Consider the following 15,000-nt stretch of genomic DNA (forward strand, 5'->3'; position numbering starts at 1 on the left):
GTGTCTCTGTGTCTCCGTGTCTCTGTGTCTCTGTGTCTCTGTGTCTCTTTGTCTCCTTGTGTCTCCGTGTCTCGTGTCTCTGTGTCTCTTTGTCTCTTTGTCTCTGTGTCTCTGCAGACGATCGTGCGCGGCAGCTTCGTGGGACACGGCGACTACATCTCCCACGTCCTGTCTGAGCTGAGCCGTCTGTCCGTCACCAGCTCCAACTCCCTGCGCCGCAGCAGCCCGTCGGCACGGCGACGCGCCCGCTCGCTGGGCGGACTGGGCGACCTGCCGGAGGACGAGTCGTACCAGTACGAGCAGATCCACCACGGCGAGAAGACGGCGGGCGGGAGCGCCACCTACTGGCAGGACCGGATCCGACAGGTGCGCGGAGAGAAGCTGAACGGGGCGCTGCAGCGAGCCAAGTCCACCTGCGAGGTGGGGACTCTGTCCGAGGCCACGCCCCCCACACCTGTGTCGCCTCTGAGGACAGGTGTGAAGGGCCCCACAGGTGTGAAGGGCCCCACAGGTGTGAAGGGCCCCACAGGTGTGAAGGGCTGCACAGGTGTGAAGGGCTGCACAGGTGTGAAGGGCTGCACAGGTGTGAAGGGCCCCACAGGTGTGAAGGGCTGCACAGGTGAACAGTATGCCCGCATCCAGGGGGCGGGGCTAAGACACAGGACTGCAGAGACCGACGGCAGAACTCACCTGAGACTGAAGCCAGCAGCCAATCAGCTGCCTGACCTGCTGACCTCCTCCAGAGGAACTCCCAGAAGGCCTCACTCCTCCTACGACCTCAAGGTCAGACGCACCTCTCAGCTGTTAGCTTAGCATCAACATGTGTGTGTGTTTTTATTTTGTTGGACTTCAGCCTCTGATCCTGGATCAGGTCTCAGGGGCAGCAGCTCCAGCCTCTGATCCTGGATCAGGTCTCAGGGGCAGCAGCTCCAGCCTCTGATCCTGGATCAGGTCTCAGGGGCAGCAGCTCCAGCCTCTGATCCTGGATCAGGTCTCAGGGGCAGCAGCTCCAGCCTCTGATCCTGGATCAGGTCTCAGGAGCAGGAACTCTTCTGGGAGACCAGATCCTGAAGGCCTCCTTCTTCAGGGGGACCCCTGACCCCCGGGGTCCACCACGGTGCTCCAGGGTCCCCGCCCCTTGAGGCACCTGAGACCTTGAGGCCACAGCTCACCGCTGCAGCTTCAGCAGTGGAAGCTTTGAACATCGCCCGCTCCGGTTCGATGCCCCCGACCTCCACAGGGACGCCAGAAAAGCTCCTCCGGAGGTGTGAGGTGAAGGTCTCTGGGACAGGGGCCTCCTCCAGACGGTCCCAGTTCACCCGCACTACTGGGGCCCCATGCAGGACTCCATTCAGGGTCTCCAAGAAGGCCCCAGACTCTGAACTGCTGTTCGCTGCATCTGCACCAACAACAGTCAGAGCCCCCCCCCCACCACCCGCAGGCGTAAGGAGGCCACCCTCTGGTCCACCGGGGTCAACTCCAACACCGCGGCGCTCAGCCGGGGGTTTGAGAGTCTCCCCACACCCGCCCGGCCCCTCACACCCTGGGCCCCTCCAGAGAAGACCAGGGTCCAGCCCCTATCCAGGAGCACGGGTCCAGATCCAGACTGTGTGTGGAGGTGAGCCCCCCCAGATCTAACTGGGAGCTCCACCTCCCTCACAAGCTCCGGCTCCTTCCCCCACAGAGAGGAGACGCTCCACGTCCCCAGAGCCTCTGCTGCCCGGGTCTGGACCCTCCAGGCCCCTCACCCTCACTGCCCCCCGTGCAGCAGGGCCCCCCCCCCCCCCCTGAGCTGCTCCGGGTCTCTCTTCCTCAGTTTTGCATGTTGTTTTTCTTTTATATTATTTTATTTACTTTGATATCATTTAACGTTGTTATTTATTTATATATGTGTCATAGAAGTGTGTGAAGCTTTATCACCTTTGTCTCCCCCAGCTGACCTCGCCCCCCTCCCCCCAGCTGACCTCGCCCCCCTCCCCCCTCCTGCTGCCCCCCTCCCCCCTCCTGCTGCCCCCTCCCAACAGCACCAGCAGCCCGATCATCACGGGTCGCCCTCAGCGCTCGCTCCGCTCCTCCTGCAGCTTCAACATGGGCCCGGCGCCGCCCCGCCCCCCGCCCTCGCCCTGCCGGCAGACGCCGCCCGACGGTGCGAAGGTGACCCACGAGCAGTTCAAGGCGGCGCTGCAGACGGTGGTGGACCCGGGCGACCCGAGAACCACTCTGGAGAACTTTGTGAAGATCGGGGAGGGGTCCACGGGCGTCGTGTGCATCGCCAGGGAGAGACACAGCGGGCGCCAGGTGGCTGTGAAGATGATGGACCTCAGGAAGCAACAACGCCGCGAACTGCTCTTCAACGAGGTGCAGCAACGCCACGAACACACCAATTATTATTATTATCACATTAATATTTAAACACCACGTCAGGGTCAGAGGCCAGCGCCTGTCAGGGTCAGAGGCCGGTGCTGGTCAGAGGCCGGTGCTGGTCAGAGGCCGGTGCTGGTCAGGGTCAGAGGCCGGTGCTGGTCAGAGGCCGGTGCTGGTCAGGGTCAGAGGCCAGTGCTGGTCAGAGGCCGGTGCTGGTCAGGGTCAGAGGCCGGCGCTGGTCAGAGTCAGACGCAGGCGGTTCTGGTCTTGACCTGTGAACCTGCCGCCGGACCTCAGCACCTCCTGTGTCCCGTGTCCCTCAGGTGGCGATCATGAGGGACTACCGGCACCCCAACGTGGTGGCGATGCACCGCAGCGCTCTGGTGGAGGAGGAGCTGTGGGTGGTCATGGAGTACCTGCAGGGCGGCGCCCTCACGCACATCGTCAGTGAAACCAGGTGAGCCCCGCTGGTTCTGGACTCTGAGGGTCCTGGTCCGGGTCCTGGTCCTGGTCCTGGTCCTGGTTCTGGTTCTGGTTCTGGAGTGAACGCTGGTCCTGGTGTGTTTCAGGCTGAGCGAGGAGCAGACGGCCACGGTGTGCGAGGGCGTCCTGCAGGCGCTCAGTTACCTCCACGGTCAGGGCGTCATCCACCGGGACGTCAAGAGCGACTCCATCCTGCTGACGCTGGACGGGCGGGTAACCCCACGCACGCCACACGCCACACGCCACACGCACGCCACACGCACGGCACACGCCACACACACGCCACAGGCCACACACAGACACCACACGCCACACGGCACACGCCACACGCACGCCACACGCCACACGCACGCCACACATAAATACCCTTTACCGTAAAGTATTCTACACGACGACGGGTAAATGAATAATCGGTCCGGTGGATTTAATGTTCCTGATTCTTCTTCTTCTTCTTCTTCTTCTTCTTCTTCTTCTTCTTCTTCTTCTTCTTCTTCTTCTTCTTCTTCTTCTTCTTCTTCTTCTTCTTCTTCTTCTTCTTCTTCTCCTCCTCCTCCTCTTCCTCCTCCTCCTCCTCCTCCTCCTCCTCCTCCTCTTCCTCCTCCTCCTCCTCCTCCTCTTCCTCCTCCTCCTCTTCCTCCTCCTCCTCCTCCTCCTCTTCCTCCTCCTCCTTCTCCTCCTCCTCCTCCTCCTCCTCCTCTTCCTCCTCCTCCTCCTCCTCCTCCTCCTCCTCCTCTTCCTCCTCCTCCTCCTCCTCCTCTTCCTCCTCCTCCTCTTCCTCCTCCTCCTCCTCCTCCTCTTCCTCCTCCTCCTTCTCCTCCTCCTCCTCCTCTTCCTCCTCTTCCTCCTCCTCCTTCTCCTCCTCCTCCTCCTCTTCCTCCTCCTCCTCCTCCTCCTCTTCCTCCTCCTCCTCTTCCTCCTCCTCCTTCTCCTCCTCCTCCTCCTCTTCCTCCTCTTCCTCCTCCTCCTTCTCCTCCTCCTCCTCCTCTTCCTCCTCCTCCTCCTCCTCCTCTTCCTCCTCCTCCTCTTCCTCCTCCTCCTCCTCCTCCTCTTCCTCCTCTCCTCCTCCTCCTCTTCCTCCTCCTCCTCCTCTTCCTCCTCCTCCTTCTCCTCCTCCTCCTCCTCTTCCTCATCCTCCTCTTCCTCCTCCTCTTCCTCCTCCTCCTCAGATCAAACTGTCAGACTTCGGCTTCTGTGCTCAGATCAGTAAAGACGTCCCGAGGAGGAAGTCTCTGGTGGGGACGCCGTACTGGATGGCGCCTGAAGTCATCTCAAAGACGCCGTACGGGACCGAGGTACCGCCCACAACACGCCCCCGTGCCCCCTTCAGGGCCGGGGCCCGGTCCTGAACAGGTCCAGGGCCGGGGCCCGGTCCTGAACAGGTCCAGGGCCGGGGCCCGGTCGTGAACAGGTCCAGGGCTGTTGGTCGGTTGATCACGTTCAACTCAAACTAAATCTGCATCCGTCGTTTTCAAGACGAGCAGCAAAGTGTGATGTTGTTGTTGTTGTTGTTGTTGTTGTTGTTGTTGTTGTTGTTGTTGTTGAACCAGAACCAGGTCTGGGTGGGTCGTAAAGGGTCTGAGAGCACATTTAAAGGGCCGGCGCCGCTGCAGGAGCTCTGACAGCTTCCTGTTTCCTGCAGGTGGACATGTGGTCTCTGGGCATCATGGTGGTGGAGATGGTGGACGGAGAGCCGCCGTACTTCAGCGACACGCCCATCGCCGCCATGAAGAAGCTGAGAGACGACGCGGCGCCGAGCGTGAAGAACGTCCACAGGGTACTTCACACACACACACACACACACACACTCATCTTTATGACAGAGTGGGGACCCTGGAGCGGAGCATGCTCTGTGGGGACCTGGTTCTGAACCTCGTCACCAGGTAACAGGTGTTTGAGGCGCTCTGATGACATCACTCTGTGTCTCAGGTGTCGCCCGTGTTGAAGGACTTCCTGGGACGCATGCTGACGCGGGACACGCAGCAGCGCTCCGCCGCCGTCGACCTGCTGGAGCACCCGTTCCTGCTGCAGGCCGGCTCCCCGCGCTGCCTGGTGCCCCTGGTGGAGCAGCACCGCAAACGCATGTCGCTCTGCTGACACACCTGAGACTCACCTGAGACTCACCTGAGACTCACCTGAGACACACCTGTGACACACCTGAGACACCTGAGACTCACCTGAGACACCTGAGACTCACCTGAGACTCACCTGAGACACACCTGAGACACATGAGACTCACCTGAACACACCTGAGACTCACCTGAGACTCACCTGAGACACACCTGAGACACATGAGACTCACCTGAGACACCTGAGACTCACCTGAGACACTTGAGACTTACCTGAGACTCACCTGAGACACATCTGAGACTCACCTGAGACACACCTGAGACTCACCTGAGACACCTGAGACTCACCTGAGACTCACCTGAGACACACCTGAGACTCACCTGAGACACACCTGAGACTCACCTGAGACACCTGAGACTCACCTGAGACTCACCTGAGACTCACCTGAGACACCCCTGAGACTCACCTGAGACACACCTGAGACACACACCTGAGACACACCTGAGACACCTGAGACACACCTGAGACACACCTGAGACACCTGAGACTCACCTGAGACACACCTGAGACACATGAGACTCACCTGAGACACCTGAGACTCACCTGAGACACACCTGAGACACACCTGAGACACTTGAGACTTACCTGAGACTCACCTGAGACACATCTGAGACTCACCTGAGACACATCTGAGACTCACCTGAGACACACCTGAGACTCACCTGAGACACCTGAGACTCACCTGAGACTCACCTGAGACACACCTGAGACTCACCTGAGACACACCTGAGACACATGAGACTCACCTGAGACTCACCTGAGACACATCTGAGACTCACCTGAGACTCACCTGAGACTCACCTGAGACACATCTGAGACTCACCTGAGAAACATGAGACTCACCTGAGACACCCCTGAGACTCACCTGAGACTCACCTGAGACACACCTGAGACACCTGAGACTCACCTGAGACTCACCTGAGACACACCTGAGACACACCTGAGACACCTGAGACTCACCTGAGACTCACCTGAGACTCACCTGAGAAACATGAGACTCACCTGAGACACACCTGAGACACACCTGAGACTCACCTGAGACACACCTGAGACACCTGAGACTCACCTGAGAGCGTCCGGGCCGTGAGCTCAGCTCCTCATTGGTTGCTGAGGCCGTGACCTTTATTTTGAAAGTGTTGTGGTTACTTCCTGTTCACAGAAACATTTCAACAGTTTTTATTTCACCTGTGAATTTTATGTTTTTATGTTTTTATGTTTTTAATATTTTAAAAAACACGAGTCAATAAAACTGAAGCTGTTTCGAATGTTTTTATTTATTTAACACACGTTTATGCTCCTAGAGGACACTTTAGCACACGTTTATGCTCCTAGAGGACACTTTAACACACGTTTATGCTCCTAGAGGACACTTTAACACACGTTTATGCTCCTAGAGGACACTTTAGCACACGTTGATGCTACTAGAGGACACTTTAGCACACGTTTATGCTCCTAGAGGACACTTTAACACACGTTTATGCTCCTAGAGGACACTTTAACACACGTTTATGCTCCTAGAGGACACTTTAACACACGTTTATGCTCCTAGAGGACACTTTAGCACACGTTTATGCTCCTAGAGGACACTTTAACACACGTTTATGCTCCTAGAGGACACTTTAACACACGTTTATGCTCCTAGAGGACACTTTAACACACGTTTATGCTCCTAGAGGACACTTTAACACACGTTTATGCTCCTAGAGGACACTTTAGCACACGTTTATGCTCCTAGAGGACACTTTAACACACGTTTATGTTCCTAGAGGACACTTTAACACACGTTTATGCTCCTAGAGGACACTTTAACACACGTTTATGCTCCTAGAGGACACTTTAACACACGTTTATGCTCCTAGAGGACACTTTAGCACACGTTTATGCTCCTAGAGGACACTTTAGCACAGGTTTATGCTCCTAGAGGACACTTTAACACACGTTTATGCTCCTAGAGGACACTTTAACACACGTTTATGCTCCTAGAGGACACTTTAGCACACGTTTATGCTCCTAGAGGACACTTTAGCACACGTTTATGCTCCTAGAGGACACTTTAACACACGTTTATGCTCCTAGAGGACACTTTAACGCACATTTATGCTCCTAGAGGACACTTTAACACACGTTTAGACTCCTAGAGGACACTTTGACACACGTTTATGCTCCTAGAGGATACTTTAGCACACGTTTATGCTCCTAGAGGACACTTTAACACACGTTTACGCTCCTAGAGGACACTTTAACACACGTTTATGCTCCTAGAGGACACTTTAACACACGTTTATGCTCCTAGAGGATACTTTAGCACACGTTTATGCTCCTAGAGGACACTTTAACACACGTTTATGCTCCTAGAGGACACTTTAACACACGTTTATGCTCCTAGAGGACACTTTAGCACACGTTTATGCTCCTAGAGGACACTTTAACACACGTTTATGCTCCTAGAGGACACTTTAGCACACGTTTATGCTCCTAGAGGACACTTGAACACACGTTTATGCTCCTAGAGGACACTTTAACACACGTTCATGCTCCTAGAGGACACTTTAGCACACGTTTATGCTCCTAGAGGACACTTTAACACAGGTTTATGCTCCTAGAGGACACTTTAACACACGTTTATGCTCCTAGAGGACACTTTAACACACGTTTATGCTCCTAGAGGACACTTTAGCACACGTTTATGCTCCTAGAGGACACTTGAACACACGTTTATGCTCCTAGAGGACACTTTAACACACGTTCATGCTCCTAGAGGACACTTTAACACACGTTTATGCTCCTAGAGGACACTTTAGCACACGTTTATGCTCCTAGAGGACACTTTAGCACACGTTTATGCTCCTAGAGGACACTTTAGCACACGTTTATGCTCCTAGAGGACACTTTAACACACGTTTATGCTCCTAGAGGACACTTTAACACGTTTATGCTCCTAGAGGACACTTTAGCACACGTTTAAGCTCCTAGAGGACACTTTAACACACGTTTATGCTCCTAGAGGAGACTTTAACACACGTTTATGCTCCTAGAGGACACTTTAGCACACGTTTATGCTCCTAGAGGACACTTTAACACACGTTTATGCTCCTAGAGGACACTTTAACACACGTTTATGCTCCTAGAGGACACTTTAACACACGTTCATGCTCCTAGAGGACACTTTAACACACATTTATGCTACTAGAGGACACTTTAGCACACGTTTATGCTCCTAGAGGACACTTTAGCACACGTTTATGCTCCTAGAGGACACTTTAGCACACGTTTATGCTCCTAGAGGACACTTTAACACACGTTTATGCTCCTAGAGGACACTTTAACACGTTTATGCTCCTAGAGGACACTTTAGCACACGTTTAAGCTCCTAGAGGACACTTTAACACACGTTTATGCTCCTAGAGGAGACTTTAACACACGTTTATGCTCCTAGAGGACACTTTAGCACACGTTTATGCTCCTAGAGGACACTTTAACACACGTTTATGCTCCTAGAGGACACTTTAACACACGTTTATGCTCCTAGAGGACACTTTAACACACGTTTATGCTCCTAGAGGACACTTTAACACACGTTTATGCTCCTAGAGGACACTTAAGCACACTTTAGGCTCAGGTGTGTTTGGAGCCCTCTGCTGGTTACTATCGTCATGCTTCCTGGGGCGCATGCGCAGAGTGCCGCAGACGGACCTGCAGTGGTTTTAGGAGAAGTTTCCGGAGGTGAGTTTAACTTTAAAGTGTGTGTGTGTGTGTGTGTGTGTCTGTGTGTGTGTGTGTGTGTGTGTGTCTCTCTCTGTGTGTGTGTGTGTGTGTGTGTAACTTTCTTTAACGTTGATCAGACTCTTCCTCCCTGAGTCCTGCGGTGTTTCCGGTGCTCCGTCACTGAAGCTGCACATTTCCCGGTGTCGCGCGCGTGTGAAGCAGAAACTTCCGCTTTAAACAAACTTCAGTGTTTTCATCAGAGGCACGCGCTCACACCTGAACGGTGGCTCCGCCGCGGACACGCGCCCTGTCCGCCGCACCCGGAGCAGCGCGCTCAGGTTCGGTCACAGGTTCGATCCCGTCAAAGAGCGAAACGTCCGGAGCCGGAGTGACCGCGAGACCGAGGACAAGCGGAAGAAACTGATTCATCTGTTTCACACCGAGGTCTCTGTGTGTGTGTGTGTGTGTGTCTGTGTGTCTGTGTGTGCGTGTGTGTGATTGTGCCTGTGTGTGTGTGTCTCTGTGTGTGCGTGTGTGTGTGTGTCTCTGTCTGTGTCTGTCTGTGTGTGTGTGTGTCTCTGTGTGTGTGTGTGTGTGTGTGTGTGTGTGTGTGTGTGTGTGTCTGTGTGTGTGTGTGTGTCTGTGTGTGTGTCTGTGTGTGTCTCTGTCTGTGTGTGTGTGTGTGTGTGTGTGTGTGTCTCTGTCTGTGTGTGTGTGTGTGTGATTGTGCCTGTGTGTGTGTGTGTGTGATTGTGCCTGTGTGTGTGTGTGTGTGTGTGTGTGTGTGTGTGTGATTGTGCCTGTGTGTGTGTGTGTGTGTGTGTGTGTGTGTGTGTGTGTGTGTTATGATGATGATGGAAACTTCCTGTTCTTCTTCTTCTGCAGGTTTTTTGTTTTGCCCTCATCTTCCTCACAGCTGATGCTGACGTCATCATGGATGAAGGTCAGTGCTGTTCTCCGTCATGACGTCATTCTATGTGTGTGTGTGTGTGTGTGTGTCTCTGTGTGTGTGTGTGTGTGTGTGTGCGTGTGTGCGTGTGTGTGTGTGTGTGTGTGTGTGTCTGTGTGTGTGTGTGTGTGTGTGTGTTGACTGAAGGAGGAGCAGACGCAGCGTCCGTATTTGCTCTGATGATGAAAAAAAACAAAAAAAAACAAATAAATCAATAAAAGGAAAGTTAAACATCCTGCCAGTGGTCTGTTAGAGGGGGCGTGGTCTGTTAGAGGGGGCGTGGTCTGTTAGAGGGGGCGTGTCCTCTTAGAGGGGACAAAGTGTGTCGCCAGAGGGGGCGTGTCCCCTCGGAGGGGGCGTGGTCTGTCAGAGGGGGCGTGTGACGTCAGAGGCGGCTTTCCTCTGCTAATCAGGGCTGAGGCTAATTGGATTAGGCCCCGCCCCCTGGTGTGTGTCAGAGCAGCAGAGGGACGAGGACACGGACGATCAGAGGACGCCACGCTGTGTTCGAGGTAGGCTGGGAACTTACAGCGCCACTACACCCGAGGACACTGTTGTTGACGTGTTTGGGAACTGAGGACACTGTTGTTGACGTGTTTGGGAACTGAGGACACTGTTGAGGTGTTTGGGAACTGAGGACACTGTTGAGGTGTTTGGGAACTGAGGACACTTGTTGACGTGTTTGGGAACTGAGGACACTGTTGATGACGTGTTTGGGAACTGAGGACACTGTTGTTGACGTGTTTGGGAACTGAGGACACTGTTGTTGACGTGTTTGGGAACTGAGGACACTGTTGATGACGTGTTTGGGAACTGAGGACACTGTCGTTGACGTGTTTGGGAACTGAGGACACTGTCGTTGACGTGTTTGGGAACTGAGGACACTGTTGTTGACGTGTTTGGGAACTGAGGACACTGTCGTTGACGTGTTTGGGAACTGAGGACACTGTTGATGACGTGTTTGGGAACTGAGGACACTGTTGTTGACGTGTTTGGGAACTGAGGACACTGTTGTTGACGTGTTTGGGAACTGAGGACACTGTTGTTGACGTGTTTGGGAACTGAGGACACTGTTGTTGACGTGTGTGGGAACTGAGGACACTGTTGATGACGTGTTTGGGAACTGAGGACACTGTTGTTGACGTGTTTGGGAACTGAGGACACTGTTGTTGACGTGTTTGGGAACTGAGGACACTGTTGTTGACGTGTTTGGGAACTGAGGACACTGTTGTTGACGTGTTTGGGAACTGAGGACACTGTTGTTGACGTGTTTGGGAACTGAGGACACTGTTGTTGACGTGTTTGGGAACTGAGGACACTGTTGTTGACATGGTTTGGGAACTGAGGACACTGTTGTTGACGTGTTTGGGAACTGAGGACACGGTTGTTGACGTGTGGGAACTGAAGACACTGTTGTTGACGTGTGGGAACTGAGGACACTGTTGTTGACGTGTTTGGGAACTGAGGACACTGTTGTTGACGTGTTTGGGAACTGAGGACACTGTTGTTGACGTGTTTGGGAACTGAGGACACTGTTGATGACGTGTTTGGGAACTGAGGACACTGTTGTTGACGTGTTTGGGAACTGAGGACACTGTTGTTGACGTGTTTGGGAACTGAGGACACTGTTGTTGACGTGTTTGGGAACTGAGGACACTGTTGTTGACGTGTTTGGGAACTGAGGACACTGTTGTTGACGTGTGTGGGAACTGAGGACACTGTTGATGACGTGTTTGGGAACTGAGGACACTTGTTGACGTGTTTGGGAACTGAGGACACTTGTTGACGTGTTTGGGAACTGAGGACACTGTTGTTGACGTGTTTGGGAACTGAGGACACTGTTGTTGACGTGTTTGGGAACTGAGGACACTGTTGTTGACGTGTTTGGGAACTGAGGACACTGTTGTTGACGTGTTTGGGAACTGAGGACACTGTTGTTGACGTGTTTGGGAACTGAGGACACTGTTGTTGACGTGTTTGGGAACCGAGGACACTGTTGTTGACGTGTTTGGGAACTGAGGACACTGTTGATGACGTGTTTGGGAACTGAGGACACTTGTTGACGTGTTTGGGAACTGAGGACACTGTTGTTGACGTGTTTGGGAACTGAGGACACTGTTGTTGACGTGTGTGGGAACTGAGGACACTGTTGATGACGTGTTTGGGAACTGAGGACACTTGTTGACGTGTTTGGGAACTGAGGACACTTGTTGACGTGTTTGGGAACTGAGGACACTGTTGTTGACGTGTTTGGGAACTGAGGACACTGTTGTTGACGTGTTTGGGAACTGAGGACACTTGTTGACGTGTTTGGGAACTGAGGACACTTGTTGACGTGTTTGGGAACTGAGGACACTTGTTGACGTGTTTGGGAACTGAGGACACTGTTGTTGACGTGTTTGGGAACTGAGGACACTGTTGTTGACGTGTTTGGGAACTGAGGACACTGTTGTTGACGTGTTTGGGAACCGAGGACACTGTTGTTGACGTGTTTGGGAACTGAGGACACTGTTGATGACGTGTTTGGGAACTGAGGACACTTGTTGACGTGTTTGGGAACTGAGGACACTGTTGTTGACGTGTTTGGGAACTGAGGACACTGTTGTTGACGTGTGTGGGAACTGAGGACACTGTTGATGACGTGTTTGGGAACTGAGGACACTTGTTGACGTGTTTGGGAACTGAGGACACTTGTTGACGTGTTTGGGAACTGAGGACACTGTTGTTGACGTGTTTGGGAACTGAGGACACTGTTGTTGACGTGTTTGGGAACTGAGGACACTTGTTGACGTGTTTGGGAACTGAGGACACTTGTTGACGTGTTTGGGAACTGAGGACACTTGTTGACGTGTTTGGGAACTGAGGACACTGTTGTTGACGTGTTTGGGAACTGAGGACACTGTTGTTGACGTGTGGGAACTGAGGACACTGTTGTTGACGTGTTTGGGAACTGAGGACACTGTTGTTGACGTGTTTGGGAACTGAGGACACTGTTGTTGACGTGTTTGGGAACTGAGGACACTGTTGATGACGTGTTTGGGAACTGAGGACACTGTTGTTGACGTGTTTGGGAACTGAGGACACTGTTGTTGACGTGTTTGGGAACTGAGGACACTGTTGTTGACGTGTTTGGGAACTGAGGACACTGTTGTTGACGTGTTTGGGAACTGAGGACACTGTTGTTGACGTGTGTGGGAACTGAGGACACTGTTGATGACGTGTTTGGGAACTGAGGACACTTGTTGACGTGTTTGGGAACTGAGGACACTTGTTGACGTGTTTGGGAACTGAGGACACTGTTGTTGACGTGTTTGGGAACTGAGGACACTGTTGTTGACGTGTTTGGGAACTGAGGACACTGTTGTTGACGTGTTTGGGAACTGAGGACACTGTTGTTGACGTGTTTGGGAACTGAGGACACTGTTGTTGACGTGTTTGGGAACTGAGGACACTGTTGTTGACGTGTTTGGGAACCGAGGACACTGTTGTTGACGTGTTTGGGAACTGAGGACACTGTTGATGACGTGTTTGGGAACTGAGGACACTTGTTGACGTGTTTGGGAACTGAGGACACTGTTGTTGACGTGTTTGGGAACTGAGGACACTTGTTGACGTGTTTGGGAACTGAGGACACTGTTGTTGACGTGTGTGGGAACTGAGGACACTGTTGATGACGTGTTTGGGAACTGAGGACACTTGTTGACGTGTTTGGGAACTGAGGACACTTGTTGACGTGTTTGGGAACTGAGGACACTGTTGTTGACGTGTTTGGGAACTGAGGACACTGTTGTTGACGTGTTTGGGAACTGAGGACACTTGTTGACGTGTTTGGGAACTGAGGACACTTGTTGACGTGTTTGGGAACTGAGGACACTTGTTGACGTGTTTGGGAACTGAGGACACTGTTGTTGACGTGTTTGGGAACTGAGGACACTGTTGTTGACGTGTTTGGGAACTGAGGACACTGTTGTTGACGTGTTTGGGAACCGAGGACACTGTTGTTGACGTGTTTGGGAACTGAGGACACTGTTGATGACGTGTTTGGGAACTGAGGACACTTGTTGACGTGTTTGGGAACTGAGGACACTGTTGTTGACGTGTTTGGGAACTGAGGACACTGTTGTTGACGTGTGTGGGAACTGAGGACACTGTTGATGACGTGTTTGGGAACTGAGGACACTTGTTGACGTGTTTGGGAACTGAGGACACTTGTTGACGTGTTTGGGAACTGAGGACACTGTTGTTGACGTGTTTGGGAACTGAGGACACTGTTGTTGACGTGTTTGGGAACTGAGGACACTTGTTGACGTGTTTGGGAACTGAGGACACTTGTTGACGTGTTTGGGAACTGAGGACACTTGTTGACGTGTTTGGGAACTGAGGACACTGTTGTTGACGTGTTTGGGAACTGAGGACACTGTTGTTGACGTGTTTGGGAACTGAGGACACTGTTGTTGACGTGTTTGGGAACTGAGGACACTTGTTGACGTGTTTGGGAACTGAGGACACTGTTGTTGACGTGTTTGGGAACTGAGGACACTGTTGTTGACGTGTTTGGGAACTGAGGACACTGTTGTTGACGTGTTTGGGAACTGAGGACACTGTTGATGACGTGTTTGGGAACTGAGGACACTGTTGTTGACGTGTTTGGGAACTGAGGACACTGTTGTTGACGTGTTTGGGAACTGAGGACACTGTTGTTGACGTGTTTGGGAACTGAGGACACTGTTGTTGACGTGTTTGGGAACTGAGGACACTGTTGTTGACGTGTGTGGGAACTGAGGACACTGTTGATGACGTGTTTGGGAACTGAGGACACTTGTTGACGTGTTTGGGAACTGAGGACACTTGTTGACGTGTTTGGGAACTGAGGACACTGTTGTTGACGTGTTTGGGAACTGAGGACACTGTTGTTGACGTGTTTGGGAACTGAGGACACTGTTGTTGACGTGTTTGGGAACTGAGGACACTGTTGTTGACGTGTTTGGGAACTGAGGACACTGTTGTTGACGTGTTTGGGAACTGAGGACACTGTTGTTGACGTGTTTGGGAACCGAGGACACTGTTGTTGACGTGTTTGGGAACTGAGGACACTGTTGATGACGTGTTTGGGAACTGAGGACACTTGTTGACGTGTTTGGGAACTGAGGACACTGTTGTTGACGTGTTTGGGAACTGAGGACACTTGTTGACGTGTTTGGGAACTGAGGACACTGTTGTTGACGTGTGTGGGAACTGAGGACACTGTTGATGACGTGTTTGGGAACTGAGGACACTTGTTGACGTGTTTGGGAACTGAGGACACTTGTTGACGTGTTTGGGAACTGAGGACACTGTTGTTGACGTGTTTGGGAACTGAGGACACTGTTGTT

At 52.7% G+C, this 15,000-nt stretch overlaps 2 protein-coding genes across 5 annotated transcripts in view; both read left to right on the forward strand.

Moving 5' to 3' along the window:
• LOC310961849 (serine/threonine-protein kinase PAK 6-like) overlaps positions 1-5,375 on the forward strand; it is a 14,087-nt gene extending 8,712 nt beyond the window's left edge. For 3 of the 4 annotated variants that reach the window (XM_083934118.1, XM_083934119.1, XM_083934116.1), the window contains 7 exons: positions 118-783; positions 1,936-2,358; positions 2,688-2,821; positions 2,934-3,060; positions 4,014-4,139; positions 4,487-4,621; positions 4,774-5,375. In XM_083934118.1, coding sequence (XP_083790244.1) covers positions 118-783; positions 1,936-2,358; positions 2,688-2,821; positions 2,934-3,060; positions 4,014-4,139; positions 4,487-4,621; positions 4,774-4,941 — 1,779 coding nt within the window. In that variant the 3' untranslated portion in view covers positions 4,942-5,375. The remainder of the gene's footprint in view (positions 1-117; positions 784-1,935; positions 2,359-2,687; positions 2,822-2,933; positions 3,061-4,013; positions 4,140-4,486; positions 4,622-4,773) is intronic. The other variant, XM_083934117.1, reaches the window with a different exon arrangement.
• Positions 5,376-8,857: 3,482 nt separating this feature from the next.
• Positions 8,858-15,000, forward strand: part of LOC310961755 (pleckstrin homology domain-containing family G member 3-like) — a 26,004-nt gene continuing 19,861 nt past the window's right edge. Inside the window, exons 1-2 of the mRNA XM_083933966.1 lie at positions 8,858-9,123; positions 9,565-9,622. Of these exons, the coding sequence (XP_083790092.1) occupies positions 9,613-9,622 (10 nt within the window). The 5' untranslated portion in view covers positions 8,858-9,123; positions 9,565-9,612. The remainder of the gene's footprint in view (positions 9,124-9,564; positions 9,623-15,000) is intronic.

This window comes from Echiichthys vipera (assembly GCF_963691815.1).
Source record: "Echiichthys vipera genome assembly, chromosome: 19".
NCBI lineage: Eukaryota > Metazoa > Chordata > Actinopteri > Perciformes > Trachinidae > Echiichthys > Echiichthys vipera.